We start from the raw sequence: 25,021 nt of genomic DNA on the forward strand, positions 1-25,021 counted from the left end.
TAAAACAGTCGAAAGAAAAAGGAAGAAAAATACAATCGGAGAAAAGTGCCTATGCTTCAAATTCTGATCCAAGAGTTTCGAGTTTCGATTGATTTTTCTCGTTTCTTTTTCTTCGTTATTTTACTTTCTCTCTTATTTTCTTTTCAAGAAGATGAAACGATATTATTACCGCTATTATTATTGTTGTTATAAAACGTCGCGATTGACGTGTACATGTAAACAGTATACATTTACGAATAAAAATTGTGGTACTTCATAAAGGGTGAAAAGGTCAATTCAAAAACTTTGTGTCGCGTGTGCGATAAAGCCCCTCATCTCAGCGACAAGTACTGCACAGGTCTACGTGGCTATATAAGTATATAAGTGATTCAAGAGGGCCAAATATCGTGTATATACATGTATATGAAATACAGACAATGCATGTATATAAGAGGGTTTCAGATGGTGTCGTACCAGAGGATTTTTTGAATATAATATTATATTACTTGTATCGTAACGTAACAAACTGGTTACAAGCTATTTTTCGTTCATTTTTCATTCACTTTTATCCGAATAATAAAACATTGGGAAAGTTTGACTAAGAAGAGAATAGGAAAGAAAGAATTAAATAGAAAGAAGAATCAAAAAATAAATACTTCATAAAATTAGTAGAAAAAGGCGTCGCGCGCGGTCCGCACTACTGAGCATACTGAGTGTCTACTGTACGTCTGACCTTACGCCGACCTTTTCTACTTACTCATCTATACGCTACGCGTACATCTTGTGTACAGTTGCAGCGACTCGATCAAAGGATTCATTTCGTTATTTCATTATCTACTGATTCAGTTTTTTTCGCTTTGAGGATAGAAAACAACTCATTGTACGATAAATAAATGAGTGAATAAACGTTGGCGGCTTTAATTTATTTGAATTTCATTCTTCTTGATCACCCACGCAAATTATCGAAGAATCTGCACGCGTACTTATTAATTTTTCTTTCGTCAAGTTTCTCCTTTTTATTTGAATTTTTATGTTTTTTTTTTTCAAAATATTTCCTTTCTTCCTCTACTGTCGCGTTCTTCGAGTGTAATTCTCGCTCATATTATACATCAAACACTTGCTTTAGAATTATATAAAGACTCGGACGCCCCGGCGCCCTCCGCGAAACCATTCACTAATTTTCAAACCCCTTCCAACCCACCTTTTTCATCCTGACATGTATAAAAGCAGCCCTTCCGTACTGTAGCCGAAAAAAAAACAGAGGAGGAAAAAAAGAATGTGGAGATGAAAAGTTGAACGGAAATAAGAAAAAAATAAAAATCAAGTAAAATAAAATGAAGAATAAAGGAAGTCTTCACACGGTACGTACGTGTAGTAGTGCGGGTAATACCTTCTCAAGTATTGTACTCTCTCAATGGAGGATTTTAAATGTGCTTTACTTTGATTTTTTTTTTCCTCCCCGCTAAACTTGCAACAATTACGTATAGATGAGAGAGAGAGAAAAAGTGGAGGAAAAAATGTTCGAACACGTGGTCATAATATAAAAGTCGATAGGAAAACTTTTTCCATCGAGTGTTATCATTATTTATCCATACTTATGGTTACCTATGTATGTATAACTCGAACTTCGAAATATCCGCTGTGGCGGGTTATAAGGGTTATGGATCTGTTGCGAAATCATGCGCGTCGCGATTATATTATACAAAATCTAAACTTTATCGGCGTTTTTACGAGAAAATAAAATAACTATACAAGTATAATTATAAACATACTTTGTTTCCTACTTTACGTTTCATTTGTTCTCTTATTCTATTGCATTTCTGAACGAGAGAAAGAAAAACATGAAGTGAGACCGAAAAAAACCAAGAAACCAGAACATTGTAGAACAGATTTCTCGATATGTTATATGTACACGGATATAATTACTCGGAAAGTCTTACCTCCGGGTTCAGGTGTTCCTCCCACACCTCCTGCAGGAATCCTGCAGGTCTGACTGCGTTCATGATTATCAGGGTCCCTTCATATTTATCTTGTATCTTAATTTCTTTTTATTTTCGTTCCTCTTCTTATCCTTCTTCTCGTCTCCCAGTCACAAAGTTTTCATCTTCCAATTACAAACTGCTTCTTCTCCATAACGTATATATGTTATTCTTGCATCACTTTTTATTCCTCTCCAAACCAATGTCCAGGGTTCGTTTTTTTTTTATAGGTTTCTTTTAATGGTAAATCTGCGAAGAATTTATTTCTATTAATTTGAGAGTTGTTAATTGTTTTTTTTAATAACACTAATCATAATCACTTTGTAATAATTGATCAATTAACGTACGCGTTATTTTGTACGCTCTGATATTATGAGTCGAATGACAAACGGTACGGATATTTATTATAGAAGATTTTTGTATAGGTTTAATTTCACTCTGTACGGAATTCGTATAATCGCCAAGTAAATTGTAACGGATAATCCGAGGCGTTTTTACGATGTGTCAAAATTGTTCTCCATCGCTTTGCAGTTCTTACGAATTATATGACGCTAAACTACGTTTTTTTCTTCTCACGTCGTATCTATGCTATAAATTTATCTATCTATCCTCGTCCCCCTCGATCCCTCTCTCTCTCTCCCTTTTTGCAATATATCTTCCCTTTCCCTTTTCCTTTACCTTTCCTCTTCCTGTTCCTCCACTTCCTCGTTAACTCTTTCGCTATCTCAACCGTTCCCTCTATGTTATAACAGAAATATGCTTCGAGATTCAATACTCCTCGTTATAAAGTACAACCTGTATAGGTATAGAGACTACGTCTGATGCTTTCATTTCTGTTCCATCTTGTTGCTTTGTTGATTTTTTTTTTTTTCTTTTTGTTCGTCAATTTATTTTTTATCCAAAACCGCAGTGTACGAGCTTCGATTTTGCAGGGTCGTATACTATACGTGGTATACCCTGCATGTATACATATGTATATTGTATGAATTTTTAATTAAAGTTAGATATATACGCAAATATACATAAACCTGTACCTAGGTACGTTACGTACTGCCTATACAAGCTGGTAGTGAAATCGGTAAATCGATCTGCGGTTTTTCCCGTATACCTAATATCAGAATTTGGTCTGTTGCAGCAATTACAACCGATTCCGATGCATTATTTTTCAATACCTGCGTTAAATTATTCGGTCGTTTTTTCTTATTATTTTGCTCGTATTCGAAATTTTTGCATATCCCTTTTGACTGCGTAGAATATCGGGTTCAAATTTTACGCTTTCCCTACAAATATCGTATGAATATAATTATGAAAGAAAAACTCAAATCGTACTAAAAAAAATTCAAACCAAAAGAATGACAATGGTAATATCAACATTGATGAAAATTGAAATGAGTCGGTTCGACTCTTGACCAAATATAATAATTTAATAATAATTGATGTTCGATTTGAAATGTTCAAAAAAATCTAATTTACAACAATGATTCTTCTCTGCTATTCGGTGGTTTTTTACTTACGTTTAGCTTTTTTATTTTTGTTTCTGTTTATTCTTTGTGTTATTTAGTTTGGTTTTATTTTGGATTTATGTTTTGACCGAGACACTTCCTCCTCGAATTTCGTAGATACTGAGGACTATTCGATCCGCCGCATATTTACACGTTCCATTATAACCAGACGGACACATGCGCGAAATACTATACGCACGTCTGCACGTACCACTGTAGTATTTATTGTAGAAATGTTGAAGCGTATAAACTCACAGTTATAATCAGTAATGAATCCGGATGTGTCTGTCCGTATGCTATCCGTGCCCAAAATGTGTAGATGATCTGAAATTTGTATAATGAAAATAAAACCAAATCAAATAAAACGAACATTTGTAACGCCATGCTTATATCTATGATTATGGTATGTATATGCGTATGCTAATGTAAGTTATTTAATTTCAAAGAAGGATGTAGATTGAAAATGAAAATGAAATAAAGATCCAATCTTTCATCCATATGAATTGCAAAGTATAACTGTTTCGAAAAAGAGGAAAAAAAAATTATGTATTACGTATGTATCTGTGATTGAGGTAGAAGAAAAAATAAAAACGCACGCTAGATCATTGGTGCAATGATTAAATTCGAAATGCCCGCGTTAACAAGGGACCAAATTCGTTCTGTTCCGGTTGCCGGTTCGATGGTGACTGTTTCACCCTCTCTGTTAGCCTCTCGGCACCGTAAATCCTCTTCCTCCTCCTCCTCCTCCTCCTCCTCCTCTGCTTCCTCCTGCCCCCCTCGCCCCTCGCCAACATCTCTCTTCCTGTACCTTCCTGCACCCACCGCCGCCGTTTTCCCAACGTCTCCGACGTTTCTGTTATCGATTTTTCCGCGCAGCCTCAGCCGTTGCCGTTCCTGATGCTGCTGCTGCTGCTGCTGCTGCCGATGGTGGTGATGGTGATGCTGTTGCTGGACCACGAGAGCAGATAGTACCACGTCTGCAGTTGCTACCGGTTACGACGACGACGATCTCGATGTAGAAAATAAAATGGAATAAAGAAGAAAAAAACATTTCTGTTTACCATCTGATGCATTGTTGTTTGTTGTTTGTTTGATTTTTCCTCATCTCTTTCCTCAATTTTATTTTATATTATTCTTCAGCTTACCATTGCAGGTATTTCCAATTTGACATTCTCTTGTATTTCTTTGCTTCGTGCTATTTTTTATTCGGTCTCTGAAAATGGCTCGTTCAGATTCCAAGAATAGTCGAAATTATTCTGCGATTCGTTGAGTCCTTGGTATAGGGACAGACGAAATTTGACGTCAGAAATTCTGGGGGCAAATGGGATTGAATCAGATATTTGTAAGTATTTCGTTTCTTTGTTGTTCGCGTTGCGCATTCACCAAATGAAAGAAGAAAAATCTTTATGATCTAGTCTTCTCGTATTTGTCGAGAAACGACGAGTCGCAAAATTTAGTATCAAACTGTTTTTCAAATCTATAAATTCCTACGTATAATATACAATCTAACTTCTGGATTAAAAAATATTTACGTATATTTCAAAGACCCCTTCCCATTTCCCGCTCATCACCCTTCCCAAAAAAGAAAAGCTGCCGCGCGTCAAATACAGATGAAATAAAGTTTTCAGCAAATACATGACTGAAGATAATTGACATCTTATTACTCTGTATTTTAATACCCCTTATATTTTACCTGCGTCAAAGTAAGAACAGCGAGATGAGTTCTTTTTAATATAAAAATGGCGAAACGTGTCAAAGGAATAAAATTGGAAGCGCGTATGCGTTGGATTGACGAACGTGGAACGGCTGTTTATAAATTTTCAGTATTCAAACAAAACAATTTCAAAATTCAATTCATTAACAAAATATTGGGTTGTTCAGCTACTGCGAAAAACATCGAGAAATCGATTAAGATTTATTAGCAAAAATTAGTGATAGCTCAATCAATTCATAGATAGTCAATTTAACTCGTGAATTCGGATTCCTGAGCTCAAAATACGAAAGAAAAACCTATAAACCCTTATTAAACTCTATTTAAAAAACGTGATTTTCGGGGCAAAAATGAAGTATTTTTAAAATCGGTTGTACGATGCTTTTATAATGTATTTTGGACCCCAGGAACACGAATCCGTTGGTCAAATTGAGCTACGAATTTTTTCTATCGAGATATCTCAATTTTTCTGCTCCAAAACGTAAAAACTAGGCGATAACTCGATCAATAGGTTTTCGAAATAACAAATGACAAAATAATAATGAAAGTTTCTGTGATCTTTTTTGAATTTTCCACATTAACAATTTCCCTCGGTAAACGCTAAGCACGTAGAGAATTGAACGTTGATGTCGTAACGATCAGAATTTTATGAGTTCTTCTTTTTATTTTTTTTCTCTCAAATCAGGAATATTTCAAGTGTAAAGCTTATTGCCGTAGATTGAATTTGGAAAGGCGAAAAGTAAAGAATTAATAATAGTCGATGAATAATTCATATGAAACCGAAATTCGTTAAAAATTTTATGCGAATATATTTGTGTACATACATAGGTGAGTGTACGTACGTATACGCGAATACCTTTTCGACGACTCGAATGAAAAACAAAAATTACGAAATTAATTTCCAAAAGATGATGATATAATTTTGTGAAGTGTAAAATTTTGTAACACCTGGAGAGCGATGAGGTTTTCAACTGTCAGAATGTTTGAAGCTGATCGGTAATTAGGTCGAGTAACGCGAGCGTAATTACAACCTCAAGATAAATCATCCAATCTAATCATCTAATACGGTCGAAGGTAAATATGTATATCCACGGCCCCAAATATTCTATTTACCTCCGAGTAGTTCCCGAAATTTATAATACCGCCTAACACGCGCTGATTACAAAGTATATAAAATATAGTTACGAAAATAAACACGTTATGCATACCAGACTTTTACTCCATAAAAAAGTGATTTGATCCAGTTTCACATATTCTACTTAATACACCCTATAAAAGGCCCGTTGTGATTTTTTCAGAGTGCACTTTCTCATTTTACACGAACGCGTGAACGCCCGTGTATCTACAAGATCGTTTTTCGATGGAAAATTATTTTCGAATTATCTTGTTATCGGTTGGTTTTCTCGCTGCGTTTTTCTCAGCAGGTATCAATATCGTATCAACGCCCCGAGTGTTTTAAACCGAGAAATCGGTTCAACTTGATGAAAAAATATGTAATTACCGATTTTACAGCCCTCGGCGAACCTCGGAGATGTTCTCCAAGAAAACCAACGAACCCTTCGATGTCAAGCAGCGTTTATTGCGTCTGCAATTCCACATACTGCGACGACGTGCCTCAAGTTTTTCAACCCCGTGGAGAAGGGAAATACACTTTGGTGTCGTCCGGTAAGAATGGTCAGAGATTTCTTATATCCGAGGGAAATTTTGCGAAGAAAAATCCCACCGGTGAGTAAGAATATCAAGTTTTTCAGTAGTAGCTGAAATAATAATCAATTAGGATTAGTAGGTGGTTCAGATGTTGTGACAACCTTAATCGTCGACGAGGAGGAAACTTACCAAGAGATTATCGGTTTTGGTACCTCAGCAACTGACGCGGCGGGGATGAACATTCGAGACTTGTCCGAATCCGCTCAGGAGGAGTTTTTGAAGTGAGATGAAAAATTTTTTTTCCACCTAAATCGATCGTTGGTTATTCTCATCTTTGATCTTCGCATAGATCCTTTTTCTCCGAGGATGGGATACAGTACAATCTAATCAGAGTACCGATGGGAGCGACCGACTTTTCTACCAGAGGTTACAGCTACGCCATGAAAAAAAATGACATACTCTTGAAAGATTTCGCCCTAGCCCAAGAGGATTTCGACTACAAGGTGAATTTTATTACTTTTGAACGGTGATTTGTATCCAATAAATTGAATATCAACCACGTTTCTATCGTAGATTCCATTCCTGAAGAAAGCGTTCGAATTGAACGACAGAAGAATGAAATTAATCGCGTCACCTTGGAGCGCTTCACCTTGGATGAAAACAAACGGTCAGTGGACTGGTCCAAGTTCATTGAAAAGAGAGTACTGGCAGATGTGGGCGAACTACTTCGCGAAGTAAGCCTCTCCTTCCATTCACGCTGAACGGGAAAAACCAATTGAAAAAAGTAACAGGGATGTAAGAAAGGTGATCGATCTCTGATGAATTTTCCAGATTTTTTGACGCTTACCGAAAGGAAGGCCTCGATTTCTGGGGTTTGACCCCCCAAAACGAACCCATGTTAGGATTTCTCTCACCGCCAATAGCGTTGATGGGGTGGTCAGCGGCCGATGAACGTGATTGGGTTATAAATTTCCTATCACCGATTCTCGAAGAAGGTGGTTACGGTAATTTGAGCATAATAATAGGCGACGGTATGAGACACCTGTTACCCGATTGGCCAAAAGTTATAATGGGTGATCCAGAGGGTAGAAGATTGGTGGCGGGTACCGGGGTACACTGGTATTTAGACGGCATTGCGCACACGAACCGACTGGATGAAACCCACCAAATGTTTCCTGAAAAATTCATAATCTACACCGAGTCCAGCAGCGGAGTTTTTGACCGTAAGTTACAGGGTCGTTAAAACTTACCTAAACTTTCATACCCGCCAAAATTGACGATCAAGTATTCGAATTCAAGATCAAAAGGTCGAACTCGGCTCGTGGTCACGAGCTGAAAATTACGCCCAGAGCATTATCGAGACGATATCGCACTGGGTAAGCGGGTGGATCGATTGGAACATGGCTGTTGATCTCCAGGGTGGTCCGAATTGGTTGAAAAATTTCGTGGATGCAACTGTAATTGTAAATAAAACGGCGGATGAATTTTACAAACAACCTACGTTCTACGTTATGGGTCACTTTGCAAAGTATTCGATATTCCCATATTCATCTGGTTTGAATATTGCTCATTTGCATTCGTATACACACTATAATATATTTATATATTTTCTGATTAGATACGTAACCCCGGGCAGTGTGAAAATCGGTGTAAAAAATCGTGAAAATCGAAGGATACCGACCGTCGCTTTCAAGAGATCAGACAACGCAACGGTGGTTGTATTGCTGAATACGTAAGTATCCGCGATCGAGATTTAATCTGATTTTGTCAAATTAAATTGTTTCCCTACCTTTCTTTTCTAATTTTCTCTTGTTCCCTCTCATTGTCCTTCCTTATTTAAATTCAATTATTCATTTCTCCCTTTTCTTTTCTTTGAACGCAGGTATCCTTCTGAAAAAATTATTTCCGTTACTGATACCACCAAGGGTACAACGATTCCGGCAGTCACAATTCCAGGGAAATCGATACACACTTTAATTTACTGGTAGATTGCCGACCAAAAACCGTTTCCACTTTTTTCCCTTTCCCTAGCCTCTCTCCATCTCTCTCGATTTTGTACCTTCTCTCCTTTTCACTCGAGGTGGAAGTAATTGAAAGGGAAAGTAAATCCTTTGTCGCGGCTGATCGAAAGTATATAAATCACATGTATGTACGAAGTTCGAGATAGAACAAGATATTTAATGCACACGACGTAACTGGAATAAGAAAAAAAGAAATTCGCATAATATATTCATGTTTTATAAAACAGATATATTCCCTTATGCTACTCACCGGTTGGAGAAAAAGCAAAAACATACCTCAAGACATCTCTATCTGCAGCAATCTCATGTGCCACTCCTCGGCAAAATGTAAAAACAGAAAAAAAGGAGGTGCGAAGCGCGCGAGACGTGAGAAAAAAAACCAGAAAATACCCATATCTTGCGCTGCAGGATCTGCCATCGAGATCGTTATTAATTTTTTCTCCTCTTTTTTTGTTACGTCTTGTCTTGCACCTATAACATAATAACGTGCGCGTACAGTTGGGATTATGTGTATGCGGGCGCAAAAGTTAATGTGGTAATATTTTATATTTTTTGTTATCGTTTCTCGACGTTTATAACTTATATATATATATATTAGCATTTCATATTCTAATAAGAGTGAACGGTAGAAAAATAATAAAGCCAACTATTTATGCAACCCAACAACAATCGTTTATAAAGGTACTTGTATTGGTCGCTGCAACGACAACTCCACGTCACGTACGTGAGTTATTGCGAACGTATACCTGCACTATGATTGCTATTTTTATAAATGAAATAATTGTGCATACAAATATCTTTGCTTTTGTATCTATAATGCACAGGTATGCAAATCACCTCCTTTGGAATTATATAATATTTCAAAACCAAAAAGTGTATAGTATACTACAACTCGGGAATGTAATTGTCGTTTAAGATTTATCATCGCATACCTGTGTAAAGAATATTATGCACAGTAAAATGATTGATGAAATACCATCTCCTTTGTAAAGAAGATCCTTCTCCCACTCCCCTTTTGTCCTCCTCCCACCTAACAGCCCCAAAAAGAGATTCAAAAAAAAGAAACGAACAATCGCAGGCACTATAAATACTTCATCGAGTTAAAATGACCCCATTTCACATACATGTGTACCGTATAGGGGTTGTTTTCATATTTGGGTTAAACATACAAGCGAGTTAATACCATCGAATGCGGATGATTTAAAAATTCATTGAGTTTTGAAAACTGCTGGGGCATTATGATACGCAGATATACTATAAATGAAAGAATAAAAAATTATATACCTGTGTATATGAATAAAAAATATATAAATAACTATGCGGCAAAGCACTTGCATGTAATATCCACGTTCAGTGGACTGTGACTTAATACGTTCATAAAATGAAGCGAAGCGAGCTTTTTGTTTCTCGCAAGGATATATATTTTTTCATTGAAAATTTGACTACGATGATCGGCCGTGTAATAATTTTCTATTTTTTGTGCAACGTAGGATAATTTGTTGGAAATACGACGATAGCCTGCACGCATTGTACGATAAAAAAACATATTTATACAATTATAGGCCTTGGAAATGCGGAAGAGGAGGAATTTGTGAACGGCAAACTTAAGGAGTTCGGTTTAAAAATATAATTTATACTTGAACGATACGTGTATCTGTATATCATGTATTATCCCCCCACTCGATGTGTATCGATACCCTCTACCCCGCCCACGCAGTAAGGAATAGGAAATTCTCGTTTCGCTTCAGTGTGTAAAAAAATTCTTCTGAGGTAAAACGATATACTACCAATTCGGATTAGATCGTGGCTAGTAATTGACGCGAGTGGTTGCAACTGACCGGCGTATGGGGTGTACTATGAAAATCGTTATCCCATTGGACTGAAATTGTTCTTTTTCTTTTCTTATTTTACCTTATTCCCACTTCTTCTTATTTTATCACCTCCAAAATGATCAACCACAAATTTTTCATCCTTTTTACAATTATTGCAACTAATTGCTTCGTCGAAATAGTTAAATGTGAACCAGAATTGAAACTTCTGCACGTGGTAAATATTACAACGACGATTAAGAAATGCAACCGTGAAAAGAAGTGTCGGATATTTGAAAATATTCATAATAACTGGGCATGTGATAACCATCTGTAAAAATATTCCCACAGCTATTTCGTCACGGTGATAAAGTTCCGCATACTCCTTGGCAATCGTATCCAACTGACCCTCACAAGAATCATTCATATTTTCCAACATCGAACGGGGGACTGACAAATGTGAGTTCCACAATTTTTGAAAATTACTTCTATGTAACGATAAAAAACTGAAGAAAATATCTAATTATTTGTTACCATTTTCCTTATCATTCTTCTCTCTCTATCTCTTAATTAAGGTGGGAAAATTAAGGGAGTATAAAATTGGGACGATGCTCCGTAATCGTTACGATGAATTTCTCGGTCCATATTATTCTACGGATCTCATAGACGCTAGAACAACTTACGTAGGAAGGACACATATGTCGGTCCAGCTAGTTTTGGCGGCGATGTTCCCACCGGTTGGAGAACAAATTTGGAATCCTCGTTTATCGTGGCAGCCGATTTTCTCGACATACGTTAATGATGTCGATCAGGATTATCTCTTCTTTCCTGATCACTGTCATCTGTACGTACCCTCGAGTAATGGCACCTGCTATATTGTGGATATAATTACATGAGTGAGGTGTTCGGACGTTTGATCATTTTTTTTAGATACAGAGAAGAGTATGCCAAATTTCTGGCCGAAGACTCGACGAAAAAAATGATCGCAAAGTACCAGGCGACACTCGATTACCTCACAAAACACACGGGCAAAGTAGTCGACAATACGGAAGCAGTTTACTACCTGTTTAATACCCTCAAAGAAGAGGTGATAACAATTTTTTTTCTGTCGATGCGATGAATTATTTTTAATTACCGTAATTATCCAGGCGGCCCAAAATCTAACGCTACCAGAATGGACGTCGTCGGTCTATCCCCATCCGATGGAGGAAATATTAGCCCTAGATTTTGATCTGAGGTCCTGGACGACGAATTTGAAACGGCTGAACGGGGGTGAGTTTTTCATAACCTTTCTTTAGTTTTCCCTCCTTTCTGTTGAAAATTCAAATTTTGTTTTCACACGTTTGAATTACTCGATGTATGCAAATCGCGCAGGTAATATGCTGCGTAAAATTACCGAGGATATAAAGGCGGTTCTTACCGGAAATCCTGCTCTGGGGAAGAAGAAAGCGTTCCTTTTTAGCGGGCACGAACAAAATGTCGCCCGATTGTCACGTGTTCTCGGTACCGGTGAGCCAATGATACCGGCTTACGGGTCAACGATCATAATCGAAACTATTCAAGATCGAGAAAAGGGCGGGAATTATTTCGTCAGGGTGAGAAATGGGGAAATATTTTTTTCCTAGATCGCCATCATTTTACAGGGTGCACATTTGAAAACTACCGATTACCCTATTTTTTTCTATGAACAGATTTTACTGTGGACCGGAGTAACGGAAAGATTAATTACTCAAAGTATTCCTGGTTGCAACGAGTTATGCCCCCTAGATGAATTCTTGAATCTACTCAAAGACGTGATCCCTAGCGACGAAGAATATCTTTGCGGTTCAGAAAAGAAGAATTCCGGCTCGAAATTATTTGGGATAAAAAATACCTGGGTAACGGTTTTCGTGGCCTCGATTATTGTCAGCTTCTCTTCTACGTGGTGATCTAGCGATGATCCTATTCTAAAAATATAGTCAAACTATTTTGGTGTGATAATAATAGCGTAGATCTAACTGAGAGTAGAATTTCTTGTTGAAAAATTTTACGGTTTAAGTTAAGAAAGAAAATTTTATACAATTCTACCGTCCTCCCACTGTTTTATTTCTAAGTATTCATCTGTAGTCAAAGTCTGGAATTAAAGAAAAAAACAGAAAATAAATTAATTTCAAACTGAACTTCTTCCCGTGTCTATTTGGCTGATGAAAAATAAAAATAAAAACCACCTGTCTCCCCTTGGCAATTTTATTGCCCTCAAGGTCGACTCAGCATCCCTGCAGGACCTGCTGCCAGGCCAAGGGTGACAAACCACCTGTCAGGAGACGAAGCACCTGTCATATCTGGTTCGATGAACCTCTCTGCCAGGAGGCAGCACCGCCAAGCAAGCACCCAGCTGAAGTTTTGATTTTTTTGTTCCATTTCTTTTCGCAGTCCGAAGACCCCAGCACCCAGACCATGACCTTTCGTTCCCACTTCCCTCTTTTACTTCGTAGGTCCTCCAGGGAGGGCAGAGGTTGGTGACGATGCGCACGCATAAGTTAAAAATGAAACAGCTGTTTCGATTGACAGATTTCAGAGTCATCTCGCGGATTGCGGGAAGACCGTCTTTTAGTCCGTGACGGGTATCGGATCCGAGTTGTGTCCCGAGAGAGCAAGTGGTGAATCGTTTGTAGTGTTTTCAACGTTTTGAATTGAGTGATTTGGTTTGGTTTCGTGTTACTTCGTTCCTCACTGACCAGCAGCGTTAATTCAGTTAGCAGAAGATGGCCGCTGGATGTTGTGGAACTAAAAAGCAGAAGATGAATAATTCGCTGAGTATACCGTGCAACGGAACGTCCTCCCATCAAAACGGATTAAAAAATGGAATCATCGCTCATCCGGAAATGTGCTTTTTCTGCTTTGACGTTCTATACTGCCAATTACATCAACTTGATCCTCCAAAAACGCCCAACTTTAGCAACGATGCATTGTGAGTTTTAATGCCTGTTCCTTGCCTTCCGTTTCCCTCTCTTCAGCTTCCCGCCCCTCCCACTCCTCTGACAGCCATGAGTCTTTGTTGTCGTCCTTTGTTGTTTTACATGAAAGATATACATAATGTATGTAGTTACAAAACTTTCTCTCGATAAAAATCATTCCTTTTTTTCCATTTCAATCCAGTTTACGAATGAAAATCATCTTCACTCACTTTGTTAAATAAAGATGAAAATTTTCTTTTGTTCTTATTTCGAAAAGTAAATATTATCTGCTAACAAAGTTGATTATCCCCTCTCTTCATTTCTTTTTATCAGGGAATTTCGTAGAGACAGATGATGTTTGTAATCCTATTAATTGGGAACAGTGATAGTCTAAGAATAAAAAGGCCCGTTATATTGATGTTCTACAATGATAGATGAAGGCCTGTATGAAGCAGCTAATAATTGAATAACTAACTCAGACCACTTGCAGCCCATTATTTGTGACTTGGGCTATCGGAAAGGACAAACGATTGAGGGGCTGCATTGGTACGTTCAACGCGATGCATCTCCACGCAGGTCTCCGTGAATATGCCGCCACAAGGTAACTACAAATAAAAATAATTTACTTTGAAATGCGAGCAAACAAGCTTCTGCTTACAGCTTAACTCGCGTGTCGTTTACCTGGTTCTAGTGCTTTCAAGGATTCTCGTTTTAATCCAATAAGCCGAGACGAACTCCCTCGGCTCCACGTCAGCGTCTCGATTCTTCGTCACTTTGAAGATGGCGCAAATTATTTGGATTGGGAGGTCGGAGTTCATGGAATTCGAATAGAATTCCGTAATGAAAATGGCAACAAACGCACTGCCACTTACTTGCCCGAAGTAGCAACTGAACAAGGTAGGCCGAGATATTTTTAAATCAAATGAGTTTCAGCAAGCTACCATGTGATCGAGCTAAACTGTGTTACCTAAATTACAGGCTGGGACCAAATACAAACCATTGACTCCCTCCTGCGCAAAGGTGGTTTCAGGGGAGTGGTTACACCTGAAATAAGAAGAAATTTAAAGCTAACTCGTTACAGGAGTGAAAAAGTTTCTGTGAGCTATCAAGACTACATGAATCATTGGCATAGCCAACAATGCTAGCAGCTGGCCCGGAGTCCCTCCGAGGGACTCCCGCCTCGATATCAACCTACCATGGATTATGAGTATCAGAATTCTGATCCAGGTTATCACCGCACCAACACTCAACGCGGTTACTCGCAGCAAACCCAATACAATCGGACAACGATTCCTCAGCACACATTAGTTATGGTACAACCCAACAACCATCCTTCCTCCATTCATCCTCTTCCACAGTCACAAGTTCCTCCCGTATTAATTCCCGTCCGGAATTATCCACCATTTTGGTGGAACAGTCCCGCTCCTCTCTTCCAGTTACCCCAATCTCAGCCTCAACCTCAGCTCCAATCTCAGCATCACGTACAACCTCTCAGTGATTTTCATTACCAGTCACACGATACCTATGATCATGGTGTTCGTAAACGTAAATGACACCAGAAGCTGCAGTTATTGCGAACAGCTTTTCACTGTTTGAAATGGTGCCTGTTATACTTTGTCTGCTTTAGCATACATAGTCTGCCACTTATGATACCGTATAGTCCTCCCTAATCGGACTTCTGTACAATAAGAGATTTACTTACATGGGCTAATTGTTTTTTTATTTTATTTATTTTTTTTTTCTTTTTTTTCTCTATCAAGTTTTTTTTCATCAGCATTTTTCAAAATCTCTGTCGTATTCTCTATAGGTCGATATGCAATATTTGCTCTTACCTTTTAGAAATAGCCTTTGTAGAATCTGCAAGTAAAATTTTCAATCTTTGAACGATAGGAATCTTTCTTCAGAATCTCCTTGATCTGAAATAAAAATTTTTCATTTGTAGATTTCTTGATTAGAGTAAATATTTTGAAAATAATGTGTGTATATACATATACATATATATCTACATTATTTTATTAAAAAAAAATTAATAAAATGAATAAAAACTTGAAAAATTAATTGATAATCATAATAAAGCTGTTGAAAATATTAGACAGCTCAGTAATCTCTTTTTAGAATATAAAAAAAAAAATCATATTTTTTTTTCAAATATAAGTGAAAAATGATGGGAAATAATGATTTCGCTTGTACAAAATGATATGAAACCTTCAAAGTGTCTCGATACCTTGTGCCGAGTTACTTATTATGTTTCCAATTTCCGTCGGTATGTGAATACAATCTAATTGAGTAAAAAAAATTGTATCACACGTCTTATAGATCCATATCAAGTACATACCTATTTTGAGTTTATTTCCACAAATAGATGGCAATTTTTTTCCTTTTTTTTTTGTTATTAGTTATTCAACGATGCTTTGCATAAGACAGATGAAAAGTTTTTTTTTTTGTATCTTTCAAATTATTGCTGTAAGTATTTGACTAGATTTTATTTTGCGAGAAAAACAAAAGGAAAAATTAGAAAAACAAATTAAAATGAAAATGCTATTGATAAGATTATAAGAAAATCAGCAAATAGTCTGATGCTTTTTTAGCACCAGAGTTCAAAAGGCAGTTTAATCAATCGTGTCTTATATTCTGGATACTCTGTACTGCAAAATAAGTATGTTGAACAATTATAACTATGAATATAAAATATTATTATACATTAAACATTTAATCTTAAAAATAGGCACACAAGCCTAACAAATGACGATCTCATTGTGATTTTTATTGTTCTCTGATTCATGATGACATCATGAATTATGTACAATATTTTAACATTCGATGCATCGAGTATTGATGGCAGTTTGAAATCTCGTCAACCCCCATATTCTGTTTGACAATTAATTTTTTCATTGATTAAGAAAATAAGTTTTCTTCTAAAAAATCTTAAACATTTGCTTATTAAATAATTGATTATGATATTGTTATAGACTTGACGTCCGTTGATGTTAATTGTAAGTCTAGAATTTTAGATGTTAGCGTAATGTGTTACTCTATGCATTGGATGCAAACATTGTACATACATAGAGATTTGAACAAAGTAATGCCATGATAAGAGTTTTTATCATGTTATTCATGTTCTTTGGTAGAGTTTTTTCGGAGAAATTCTTCCATTTTTCATGACTATTTAGCTTTACTGAGCTCATATAGCCAAACGACAGCTGGTTTTAATTCACTGCCAATTTATCCATCGTTGTTTCTATTGTACACAGAGTTTGCTAATGATAAATAAAATTCGTGTTGTTGAGATTATGTCGAATATAAATTTTTTTTTAAGTAATTATAATTATATTATACTTAAGTGACCAGCTGTATAAATAATAAATTTATTTTCATGATTTAAAAAATAAACTTGTTCAACTAGATTTGCAATTAATATCAGTTCAACATTGGTTTGAGAATGAAATTCTGTATCGACTTAACTTTCATCAGTAACAATAGCTTTCATAAAATGCCCAAGACAAAAAAATGATCAAAATTAAATTCTGCCATTTTCATCCTTCGTCAACCGTGCTTATCCGTAATAAAGAAACTATTCGATTCTATGAAAAAAGAGTAACATAACAAGTAATTCAAATATACGAATTTGCAAAAACAATACTTTTTGAGAAGCTTCGTGTTGTTACCATAGGCAGCTTCTGATCGATGATCGAGTTATTAATAAGAAGAAAAACAAAATAAAATAAAAGTAAAATCATATTGTGCCTAGATGTGTGGTTTACATTAAATCTAAAAATAATTGTGTAATTATAGAGCCAGTATAACATTACATAGGTATATGTACACATTATATAGTGTTCGTAGTGTTCAAAACAAAAAAATCAAATAATATTTGTCATTTAAAAAAAAAAGAAGAAAAATAAGCGTAACAAATATTATTAACAACTTGTGATTAGAATATGAAAATATTTGGAATTGCAAAAAAAAATAAATATTAAATTTTCTATTATTATAATCGTTTGCTTTATTGTATCTAATTCTCGTTATATAGATACTACACCATCTTTACTTCACACGAATTAATTTTTGTTTATAAATCATTAACAAAAATCTCGCATACGGTAGGTAAAATTAAGATTATCTCTTCTACATATGTGAAGAGTAAATCAATTTGTTTGGTTCCTAAGATATTGATACTGTACACACTGATGGTTACTCATTACTGCTTTGCTGGAGACTTACCATACTCTCTATCATATTCTTCTTCAACCTTTGCCATATATGCCTTTACATGACAATAAGACTTGATCTCCCTGTCTGTGATCCATGCAGCTGAGAGTGCCTGACCAATGAGTAGAATTGTCAGCTGTGTTCTTATAGGTTTGCAAAGTCTTGTCACCACCTGAACCGGCCCTTGTAGACCATGGAACACATCGGGTAGCCTGTAGGTTGCGGCACGAGTCGCGTACTGAATAGGGCAAGAGATTTGAATCACAATCTTTACAGGTCTAATCTGTTCCGTGAGGTCAATAAAAGTATTCACCATGAAGGTTCCAAGTGCACCTAATACAGTGGGATAAACAAAACCACAAAAAACTTGGGCTATTGCAGCCTGAGCTTGCAAACATAACGGGCAATCAAAGTCCTCGAGAAGCACTTTGTGAGAAATTTTCTAAAATCAAAACAAGTTGTGCATTTATTAGAGAAGATCTTTGTAGTATCTGAAAACTGGAAATTCATTAATGTAATGATTGTCTCACCAATTTGTGAATGCCAGCTGCAGCCATTGCCGGCAAAGCTACAATAGGTAAGTAGGTACTCGCAAAACCAATTTTGCCAAGCTTAAGTTTTCTGCGGAAGTGAGTATTCAGATATGACCCGGAAGCAGCGGCAATACCTGAAAGTATAACAACTCCAAAGCGCAATGCTGATCTGCAACAACCAGTAGTGATAGTTATAAATCAGGATGACGACCCATAATGTTTTACGTCACTTTCAAAACATATTCCATGAGGACTAAATTGCCGGTGATAATTTTTAGATTGTCGGTTAGGTTAAAAAAAAATTGTTTACTTACACCTCCCCCAAATTAGGCCACTCACGGATGAGATCTGTTTGATATTTTAACGCTTCTTCGGGACTTATTACCACAGCATCTACTGGTATTTCAGTAAGTTTTCTCTTTGCAGCCATCATTTTTCAGAGTGTGGATATAAAATACACTTGAACACGTAGAGCCGGCTATCTCGTCGTCTGCATTAAATTGTAAGAGAATTTAATTGGACTTTCCTATTGCCCCCTGGTATAAGTCCCCAGAATTGTATGAGGCGGTCGAATACGAAAAGAGTTTGTATCTTCAGCCAACAACGAGACCAGACTGGTAATTCGGCATGGACAAAAATGGGACAGAAAGTTGATTTCAAAATTTGGCTGCAGATAGTATGAGTAGATCATGAGATAGCCAATTTTTGCTACTTTGAGCCTAATGGTAATTTATACCTTATTCATAAATTTTTTGGAATGTAAAAAGAAGGTCGATAATCGGGGTTGGCGCGATTCACGCAGCCGCATTTGACAGTTGTCAGCTGACAAGCAGCAGCCGAAATTTCAGTCCCGTGTCGGCGACAACAAATAATCTACATACCTGGATGGTATGAAAATAGATTAAACGGTGAAAAATAATGTTTCAACTTTATGAAGGACCAAGGACTGATGGCATGGGTTACCATTCTTCACATCCCAGGGGAAAAGAAGTAGATATTCTTGAGGTAATAAACGTTGTCTAATTTCCTTGATTGAGTCCTTATTTTCATATGATTTGTTCTGTAATTCACGATATTTGACGATGAGGGGTCTAGGTTTTTTCTGTGCAGTCATTTATTTTCAGTAGTTAGCTGCTTGATAGATTTTACTCTTCTAGACTTGTCTTCAATTATCCTCTCCCGAGCTTATTTGCAAGATACCAAACGGCGATGCGACACGGCGAGTGAAAGATGGCCTGGTTTCGTCATCGGGAAAAGAAAAACTCAGCTCTCGTGAAAATGGTGAGTAATACGCCTGACATTTACTGTGAATTTGTAGTCTCCTAAAGAATTTTTTCAGTTTGATTTTCAATAATATTCCAGGAAATGGACTTGGTAAGCGTTGGCTAATCATTCTAGGATTGCTATTCCTGGGGTGTGCTATTGTAGCAGGTGTTGGTCTCCCCCTGGCCCTTGAACTTCGGAGTTCGCATCTCCTAGAAGCTAGACTTCTCGTTGTCAAACGGATACTGTCCGAAACTCCCCTAATTGATGGGTGTGGAAAACGTTGTTTGATTGTTGATATTTTTTCCTAGTACATTTCACACCGCTAGAAATTGAGCATCAAATATTCATGCCATCAATTTTTTCTAGCCACAATGACTTTGCATGGAATCTACGCCAAAGTGGTGGTACAGCCAAAGACTTTCCTTTCGAAGAAGATCTCTCTAAAAATGTAACTTGGGGTCCAGAGTGGCAAACCGATTTAGTCCGTCTTCGACGTGGGAATGTCGGGGCTCAATTTTGGTCAGCGTATGTGCCATGCGAAGCTCAGTTCCTAGACGCTGTTCAACTAACTTTAGAACAAATCGATCTTGTAAGAAGACTCACATCTAAGCATCCTGGTGGAATGCGACTTGTAACCTCCAGCGCAGAGCTTGAAAAAGCTCACAAAGATGGAGTAATTGCTAGTCTCGTTGGTTTAGAGGGCGGACACAGCATAGGCTCGTCCATGGCAGTTTTACGTAGTTTTCATTTATTGGGTGCAAGATACATGACCTTGACACATCGTTGTAATACTCCATGGTAAGTAATTCCTGAAATAAAGTGACGGAAAAATCGAATGAAAATTCACTGACAATCATCAAGAACATACCAAATTCATGTTTTAGGGCCGATTCAAATTTGGTGGAGGATCCGAACGAGGATGTTCCATTAGATTTTCATAGTGGAGGGCTATCCGGATTTGGGCGTGCAATTGTAAAGGAACTGAACAGATTAGGGATGTTGGTAGATCTGTCTCATGTTTCAACTCAAACAATGAGGGCTGCGTTAGCAGCCACTAAAGCCCCAGTAATTTTTTCACACAGTGCCGCTAGAGCATTATGTAACTCTTCAAGAAATGTTCCTGATGACATACTTCGCAATCTCGTAAGCACTGGGATGAAATGTTCGTTAGAGTGGTAAACTCTTTTTATTATGCTAAAAAACAAAAAAAAATCAATTACTTTCAGTCTCTGAATGGGGGGCTAGTCATGGTGAGCTTTGATAGCGCTCATCTTAGCTGTAGTACTTCGGCATCTATGCACGATGTTATAGGTGAGCTCTCATATTTCCGACAAAAGATAAACACAAAGATGCAAATCAGATAATATTGTAATCCAGTTATGCAGTTCTTATTGGTTTTATTTCAGCACATATCACTCATATTCGTAAGACTGCAGGAGTGAATCATGTCGGGCTTGGTGCAGGCTATGATGGAATTGTTAGGTATGTCCAAAGTTTATTTTATAAATGTGCCGAAGAAATGACAATAAAATTTTACAGCCCTCCAACAGAGTTACCCGATGTTTCCGGCTATCCTTTGCTACTGGCGGAGTTAACAAGAGATAGGCGGTGGTCGGCAGCAGATATAAAAAAATTAGTCGGAGGAAACTTATTGAGAGTTTTAAAAGAAGCCGAAAGTCAATCATCAGCTCTTTCCGGACAGCCTCCCGCCGAAGAGTGGATCGCGCAAGAATTAATCGAAGATTCTGCCTACTGCAGATATCACGATACGTAAAAAGAATTATTAATTACTTAATGTGGACATATGGACACATAACGATTGTTTAAACTCAATTATGTAATCTAGAATAGCTGTGATCGTAATCTGCATTCCATGAGATAAATAAATGTCAATATATTCTAAGTTTTTAACAAAAATAACATGTCTTATTTATCCGTTACCATTCCATCAATTTCCTCGTTGGTACAGACATTCCATTATAAAAATCTTCCAGTCAATGAGGTTCAATTTTAAATAATTCAAATTGCCGCTGGTATTTTTCTCGTAAATGCAGCTGTGGCAATACTGTATTTATATTGATATTATTGCGTAACTGGTATCTTGAAGAGATTAGGAATCTTGTGCGCCACAAAACCAGTTCTTCACACACACTAAAGCTCTGTAAAAGTCCATCTATAATATTACTATATTGTCAACTTTGAACTGAGGACTTATGAGCTTATCAATAATCCCAAAGATAATCAGTATTGAATAATAACATATTTTCCTCTGTGCTGCTTTAAAATATGATCACAAACAGTCGGTCATCATCTTTGAGGCCACTCTTTGTGCCAAATTTATTCATTGGACAAGAGAAAAGTCTGCGATGTAGGATGGGTTGCAACAACTTTTGGATTTAAAAAGTGTTACAGTGTAAAAGTCTAACGTTTGAGCACTACATTTGTACTCCATTAAATTACTGGAACCAGAAAATTTTGGTTATATTAACAATATGGATACTATTACGATCACAGATATAGATGTCAAGGATCTTCGATTTCCAACTTCACTCCATGCCGATGGCAGTGATGCTATGGTAGGATAAAATTTAAATTTATATTTTCATCGAGAATTGAGATGCCGGTTAATAATGTCTCCATTTTCAGCACACGGATCCTAATTATTCATGCGCATACGTGACAATTACTACCGACAAAGGTTTCGAAGGATATGGTCTAACTTTCACACTGGGCCGAGGCACGGAAGTAGGTAAGTATACATAGATAAAGAATTTATAGTTTTCCAAATCTCTCAGTAAACAAAAATACAGATAATTTGAAAATCGTTACAGTTACTCGGGCATGTGAGTCAATGTTCAGATTGGTCAAGGGTCGAAACGCCCTTAATATTTTTGCCAACTTTGCATCATTTTGGAGAGAATTAACCAGCGACTCTCAGATGAGATGGGTAGGTGAAATATTCAAAAGGATCTTTTAAACACCCTATAACTGTGTAACATTTCTGACTAGATTGGACCTGAAAAAGGTGTCACTCATTTGGCAACAGCTGCGATTGTAAATGCCCTATGGGACTTATGGGCCCGCATTGAAGGAAAGCCTGTGTGGAAATTACTAACAGATTTGACTCCCGAACAACTTGTATCGACGATAGATTTTCGATACATGTAAGTATAATTGATCTATCCAAGTGAGGCTTCAGCTGTGTCTAATAAAATCAACACTTACAGTTCTGATGTTATTACAAAGGAAGAAGCAATATCTTTGCTCAAAAGAAAAGCAGAGGGTAAAGAGAAACGAGAGAAGCTTCTATTAAAAAATGGATATTCAGCTTACACTACTCAAGTAGGATGGCTAGGTTATTCTGATACAAAAGTTTCAGACTTATGCCAAAAATACCTCGATCTTGGATTCACATCTTTTAAAGCTAAAGTTGGAGTGAACATTGAAGAAGACATAAAGAGATGCCGTTTGATCAGAAAGGTAATTGGCTATGAAAATAAGCTTATGGTAGATGCCAATCAAATTTGGGAAGTCGAGGAAGCAATCGACTGGGTCAAGCGCTTGGCTGAGTTTAAATTAACTTGGATCGAGGAACCGACATCCCCGGATGATGTGTTAGGCCATGCTACAATTGCCAGGGCTTTAGAGCCCTATGGAATAGGAGTGGCAACAGGAGAGATGTGCGCAAATCGAGTTATGTTCAAGCAACTTCTTCAAGCAAAAGCAATAAAATATTGCCAAATTGACTCTGCTAGGATCGGTGGTATCAACGAAATACTATCAGTTTATTTCATGGCACTGAAGTTTGGCGGTGAGCTCGAATTTTCTCACTCCATTTTTAAATGTTGTTCAAATAGATAAGCCAATTACCTAATTATCATGGTTTGTTTATAGTACCAGTTTGTCCGCATGCCGGAGGCATCGGGTTATGTGAAATGGTCCAGCACCTTCAAATGTGGGATTTTATATCTTTGAGTGGAACAAGTGAGGATAGAGTAATCGAATACATCGATCAACAGCATGAGCACTTTGAGAACCCAACGAATGTGAAAAATGCTCATTACATGCCGCCTCTCGTCCCTGGATATTCAACAAAGTTGAAAAATCAAACCATATTGGATTTCGAATATCCAAATGGAGCAGAATGGCAACGGATGTTCAATGAAGGAATTTTTCAGAAGCCTATAGATTAGAAGAACTTGGAATTTCCAGCATAATAATCGACGAGAATCAATCAAGTAGTTCCAAATACGATGAACTTGAATGAGACTAATCGGAGGCTCTTAATAATATACTATTTTCGTTTCGTCTTCATATAGTTGAAGCTGTATCAAATAAATTATTAGAACTAAATTGAATGCTAGTTAATGTAAATTGCCCACCCATTGTACTTTTGTTGTGAATTTGCTCTACCAGCTTTTGTGGAGCTTATTTGAAACTTCCACCCGAAAAATTGAAAGTAATGTTGCTAGGTAATCACAGCATCAACTTGAATTGTCAAATCGAGATCTCACGTAATCCACCTGCAAATAGAAAGAGAAAACTAAGGTGTGTTCTTCAAGATTCTTAAAAAAATATATCACTCTGCACCAGAAGATAAAATCAACTTACACTGACAAACCAAAGGCTATTGGGTCTAAATATCAATCGTGAAATAAAGCTCATGTTTTCCACAGGGGATATAAGATGCAAGTGCAAATGATTGATTGAGGTAAATGGAGGCCAATGAAATCCTGTTCTTGCCTCACTTGAAACAATTCCTTTTTCCTCGCTAATTTTTGACAAGACTTTGACCATGTGCTCAACTGTATGGAAATGAGCAGCGCTGAGTGTAAGCCACTAGATCAAGAACATGTGAATTTATGGATTTATACATACAGATGTCTTTGTCTTCAGGACCGTGAAGTACTTTAGCATTATCTATGTGACGTTTGGGTATGATTAAGTAATGATACGTGGAAGCTGGCTTGATATCTTTAATGCAGATTACCACGTCGTCCTGAAATAAAAGCGATCTTTAAGTCACATTTCAAAGGAATAGAATTGTATGTCTCTACATAGCCTTTACTGCAGGCATGGGTTGGGAACATAGAAAGAAGAAAATCAGTTTAAACCAATAGCCGCTACTCTAGTAAAGGTGCCAAAATCTATAACATTTCTAAGAATGGTCAATTTTTCAGTCCAATATTTAATCAACTTTCATGATAGCCAACAAACAGTATTTGGGTTCTTATTTGAGATAATTGTTGTATAAAAATACGATTACATACCTGGTATATCATTTCACAGGGTGCTTGGCCAGCAATGATTTTACAAAAAATACAATCACCAGTATTGCTAGACATGTGGACGGTTTTGTGCAATCAAATTTCTTGATTGTTATTAAATAAACTCTAATTCAAATGTCTGTTTAATCAGATACCAATTAAC

General features: G+C 37.0%; 8 protein-coding genes across 21 annotated transcripts in view; 5 read left to right on the plus strand and 3 right to left on the minus strand.

The window, feature by feature from the left end:
• Positions 1 to 9,249, minus strand: part of LOC105693719 — a 36,242-nt gene extending 26,993 nt beyond the window's left edge. For 6 of the 9 annotated variants that reach the window (XR_001103484.3, XR_002306120.2, XR_007279514.1 and 3 more), the window contains exons 1-11: positions 8,791 to 9,110; positions 8,608 to 8,708; positions 8,069 to 8,273; positions 7,666 to 7,993; positions 7,336 to 7,575; positions 7,008 to 7,251; positions 6,673 to 6,928; positions 4,606 to 4,771; positions 4,057 to 4,469; positions 3,716 to 3,784; positions 1,920 to 2,207 (exon numbers count right to left, since the gene is read on the minus strand). The gene's annotated coding sequence lies outside the window, so the exon portion shown is untranslated. The other 3 variants (XR_001103483.3, XR_001103486.3, XR_007279512.1) reach the window with 3 other exon arrangements.
• Positions 6,329 to 10,439, plus strand: LOC105693683 (putative glucosylceramidase 4). The gene is made up of 9 exons (XM_048658328.1): positions 6,329 to 6,595; positions 6,684 to 6,896; positions 6,958 to 7,099; positions 7,168 to 7,321; positions 7,392 to 7,552; positions 7,650 to 8,041; positions 8,118 to 8,346; positions 8,437 to 8,550; positions 9,067 to 10,439. Exons 1-9 carry the CDS (start codon positions 6,532 to 6,534, stop codon positions 9,314 to 9,316), a joined length of 1,719 nt encoding a protein of 572 aa, XP_048514285.1. The 5' UTR covers positions 6,329 to 6,531; the 3' UTR covers positions 9,317 to 10,439.
• Positions 10,440 to 10,632: 193 nt separating this feature from the next.
• On the plus strand, positions 10,633 to 12,806 carry LOC105693685 (venom acid phosphatase Acph-1-like). The gene is made up of 7 exons (XM_012413766.3): positions 10,633 to 10,885; positions 10,999 to 11,106; positions 11,223 to 11,491; positions 11,578 to 11,734; positions 11,796 to 11,919; positions 12,022 to 12,242; positions 12,339 to 12,806. Exons 1-7 carry the CDS (start codon positions 10,787 to 10,789, stop codon positions 12,573 to 12,575), a joined length of 1,215 nt encoding a protein of 404 aa, XP_012269189.2. The 5' UTR covers positions 10,633 to 10,786; the 3' UTR covers positions 12,576 to 12,806.
• A 429-nt stretch (positions 12,807 to 13,235) lies between these two features.
• On the plus strand, positions 13,236 to 17,577 carry LOC105693730 (uncharacterized protein CG5902). The gene is made up of 4 exons (XM_012413845.3): positions 13,236 to 13,597; positions 14,074 to 14,184; positions 14,275 to 14,480; positions 14,562 to 17,577. The coding sequence occupies exons 1-4, from the start codon at positions 13,392 to 13,394 to the stop codon at positions 14,726 to 14,728; spliced, it is 690 nt and encodes a 229-aa protein (XP_012269268.1). The 5' UTR covers positions 13,236 to 13,391; the 3' UTR covers positions 14,729 to 17,577.
• LOC105693728 lies at positions 13,981 to 19,939 on the minus strand. 3 transcript variants are annotated; one of them, XM_048658819.1, is made up of 8 exons: positions 19,062 to 19,939; positions 18,640 to 18,939; positions 18,323 to 18,494; positions 18,106 to 18,234; positions 17,805 to 18,030; positions 14,779 to 15,499; positions 14,265 to 14,627; positions 13,981 to 14,188 (listed from the first exon to the last, which is right to left on the minus strand). In XM_048658819.1, exons 2-6 carry the CDS (start codon positions 18,756 to 18,758, stop codon positions 15,456 to 15,458), a joined length of 690 nt encoding a protein of 229 aa, XP_048514776.1. In that variant the 5' UTR covers positions 18,759 to 18,939; positions 19,062 to 19,939; the 3' UTR covers positions 13,981 to 14,188; positions 14,265 to 14,627; positions 14,779 to 15,455. The 3 variants fall into 3 exon arrangements, with proteins under 3 accessions (XP_048514776.1, XP_048514777.1, XP_012269267.2); XM_048658820.1 differs by having other exon boundaries at positions 14,779 to 15,105; positions 15,416 to 15,499; positions 18,640 to 19,939; XM_012413844.3 differs by having other exon boundaries at positions 15,416 to 15,499; positions 18,640 to 19,939.
• LOC105693726 (dipeptidase 1-like) lies at positions 19,152 to 21,508 on the plus strand. 4 transcript variants are annotated; one of them, XM_012413841.3, is made up of 8 exons: positions 19,152 to 19,330; positions 19,483 to 19,606; positions 19,688 to 19,859; positions 19,958 to 20,389; positions 20,476 to 20,734; positions 20,818 to 20,902; positions 20,977 to 21,073; positions 21,131 to 21,508. In XM_012413841.3, the coding sequence occupies exons 1-8, from the start codon at positions 19,244 to 19,246 to the stop codon at positions 21,363 to 21,365; spliced, it is 1,491 nt and encodes a 496-aa protein (XP_012269264.1). In that variant the 5' UTR covers positions 19,152 to 19,243; the 3' UTR covers positions 21,366 to 21,508. The 4 variants fall into 4 exon arrangements, with proteins under 4 accessions (XP_012269264.1, XP_012269265.1, XP_012269262.1 ...); XM_012413842.3 differs by having other exon boundaries at positions 20,998 to 21,073; XM_012413839.3 differs by having other exon boundaries at positions 20,977 to 21,508.
• Positions 21,509 to 21,626: 118 nt separating this feature from the next.
• Positions 21,627 to 23,944, plus strand: LOC105693727 (mitochondrial enolase superfamily member 1-like). Its single transcript, XM_012413843.3, has 6 exons — positions 21,627 to 22,167; positions 22,238 to 22,340; positions 22,423 to 22,538; positions 22,601 to 22,755; positions 22,819 to 23,402; positions 23,486 to 23,944. Exons 1-6 carry the CDS (start codon positions 22,084 to 22,086, stop codon positions 23,782 to 23,784), a joined length of 1,341 nt encoding a protein of 446 aa, XP_012269266.2. The 5' UTR covers positions 21,627 to 22,083; the 3' UTR covers positions 23,785 to 23,944.
• LOC105693731 (adenosine 5'-monophosphoramidase HINT3-like) lies at positions 23,895 to 25,021 on the minus strand. The gene is made up of 4 exons (XM_012413846.3): positions 24,862 to 25,021; positions 24,470 to 24,590; positions 24,203 to 24,396; positions 23,895 to 24,114 (listed from the first exon to the last, which is right to left on the minus strand). Exons 1-4 carry the CDS (start codon positions 24,934 to 24,936, stop codon positions 24,076 to 24,078), a joined length of 429 nt encoding a protein of 142 aa, XP_012269269.2. The 5' UTR covers positions 24,937 to 25,021; the 3' UTR covers positions 23,895 to 24,075.

This window comes from Athalia rosae, chromosome 7, assembly GCF_917208135.1.
Source record: "Athalia rosae chromosome 7, iyAthRosa1.1, whole genome shotgun sequence".
Taxonomy (NCBI): Eukaryota; Metazoa; Arthropoda; class Insecta; order Hymenoptera; family Athaliidae; genus Athalia; species Athalia rosae.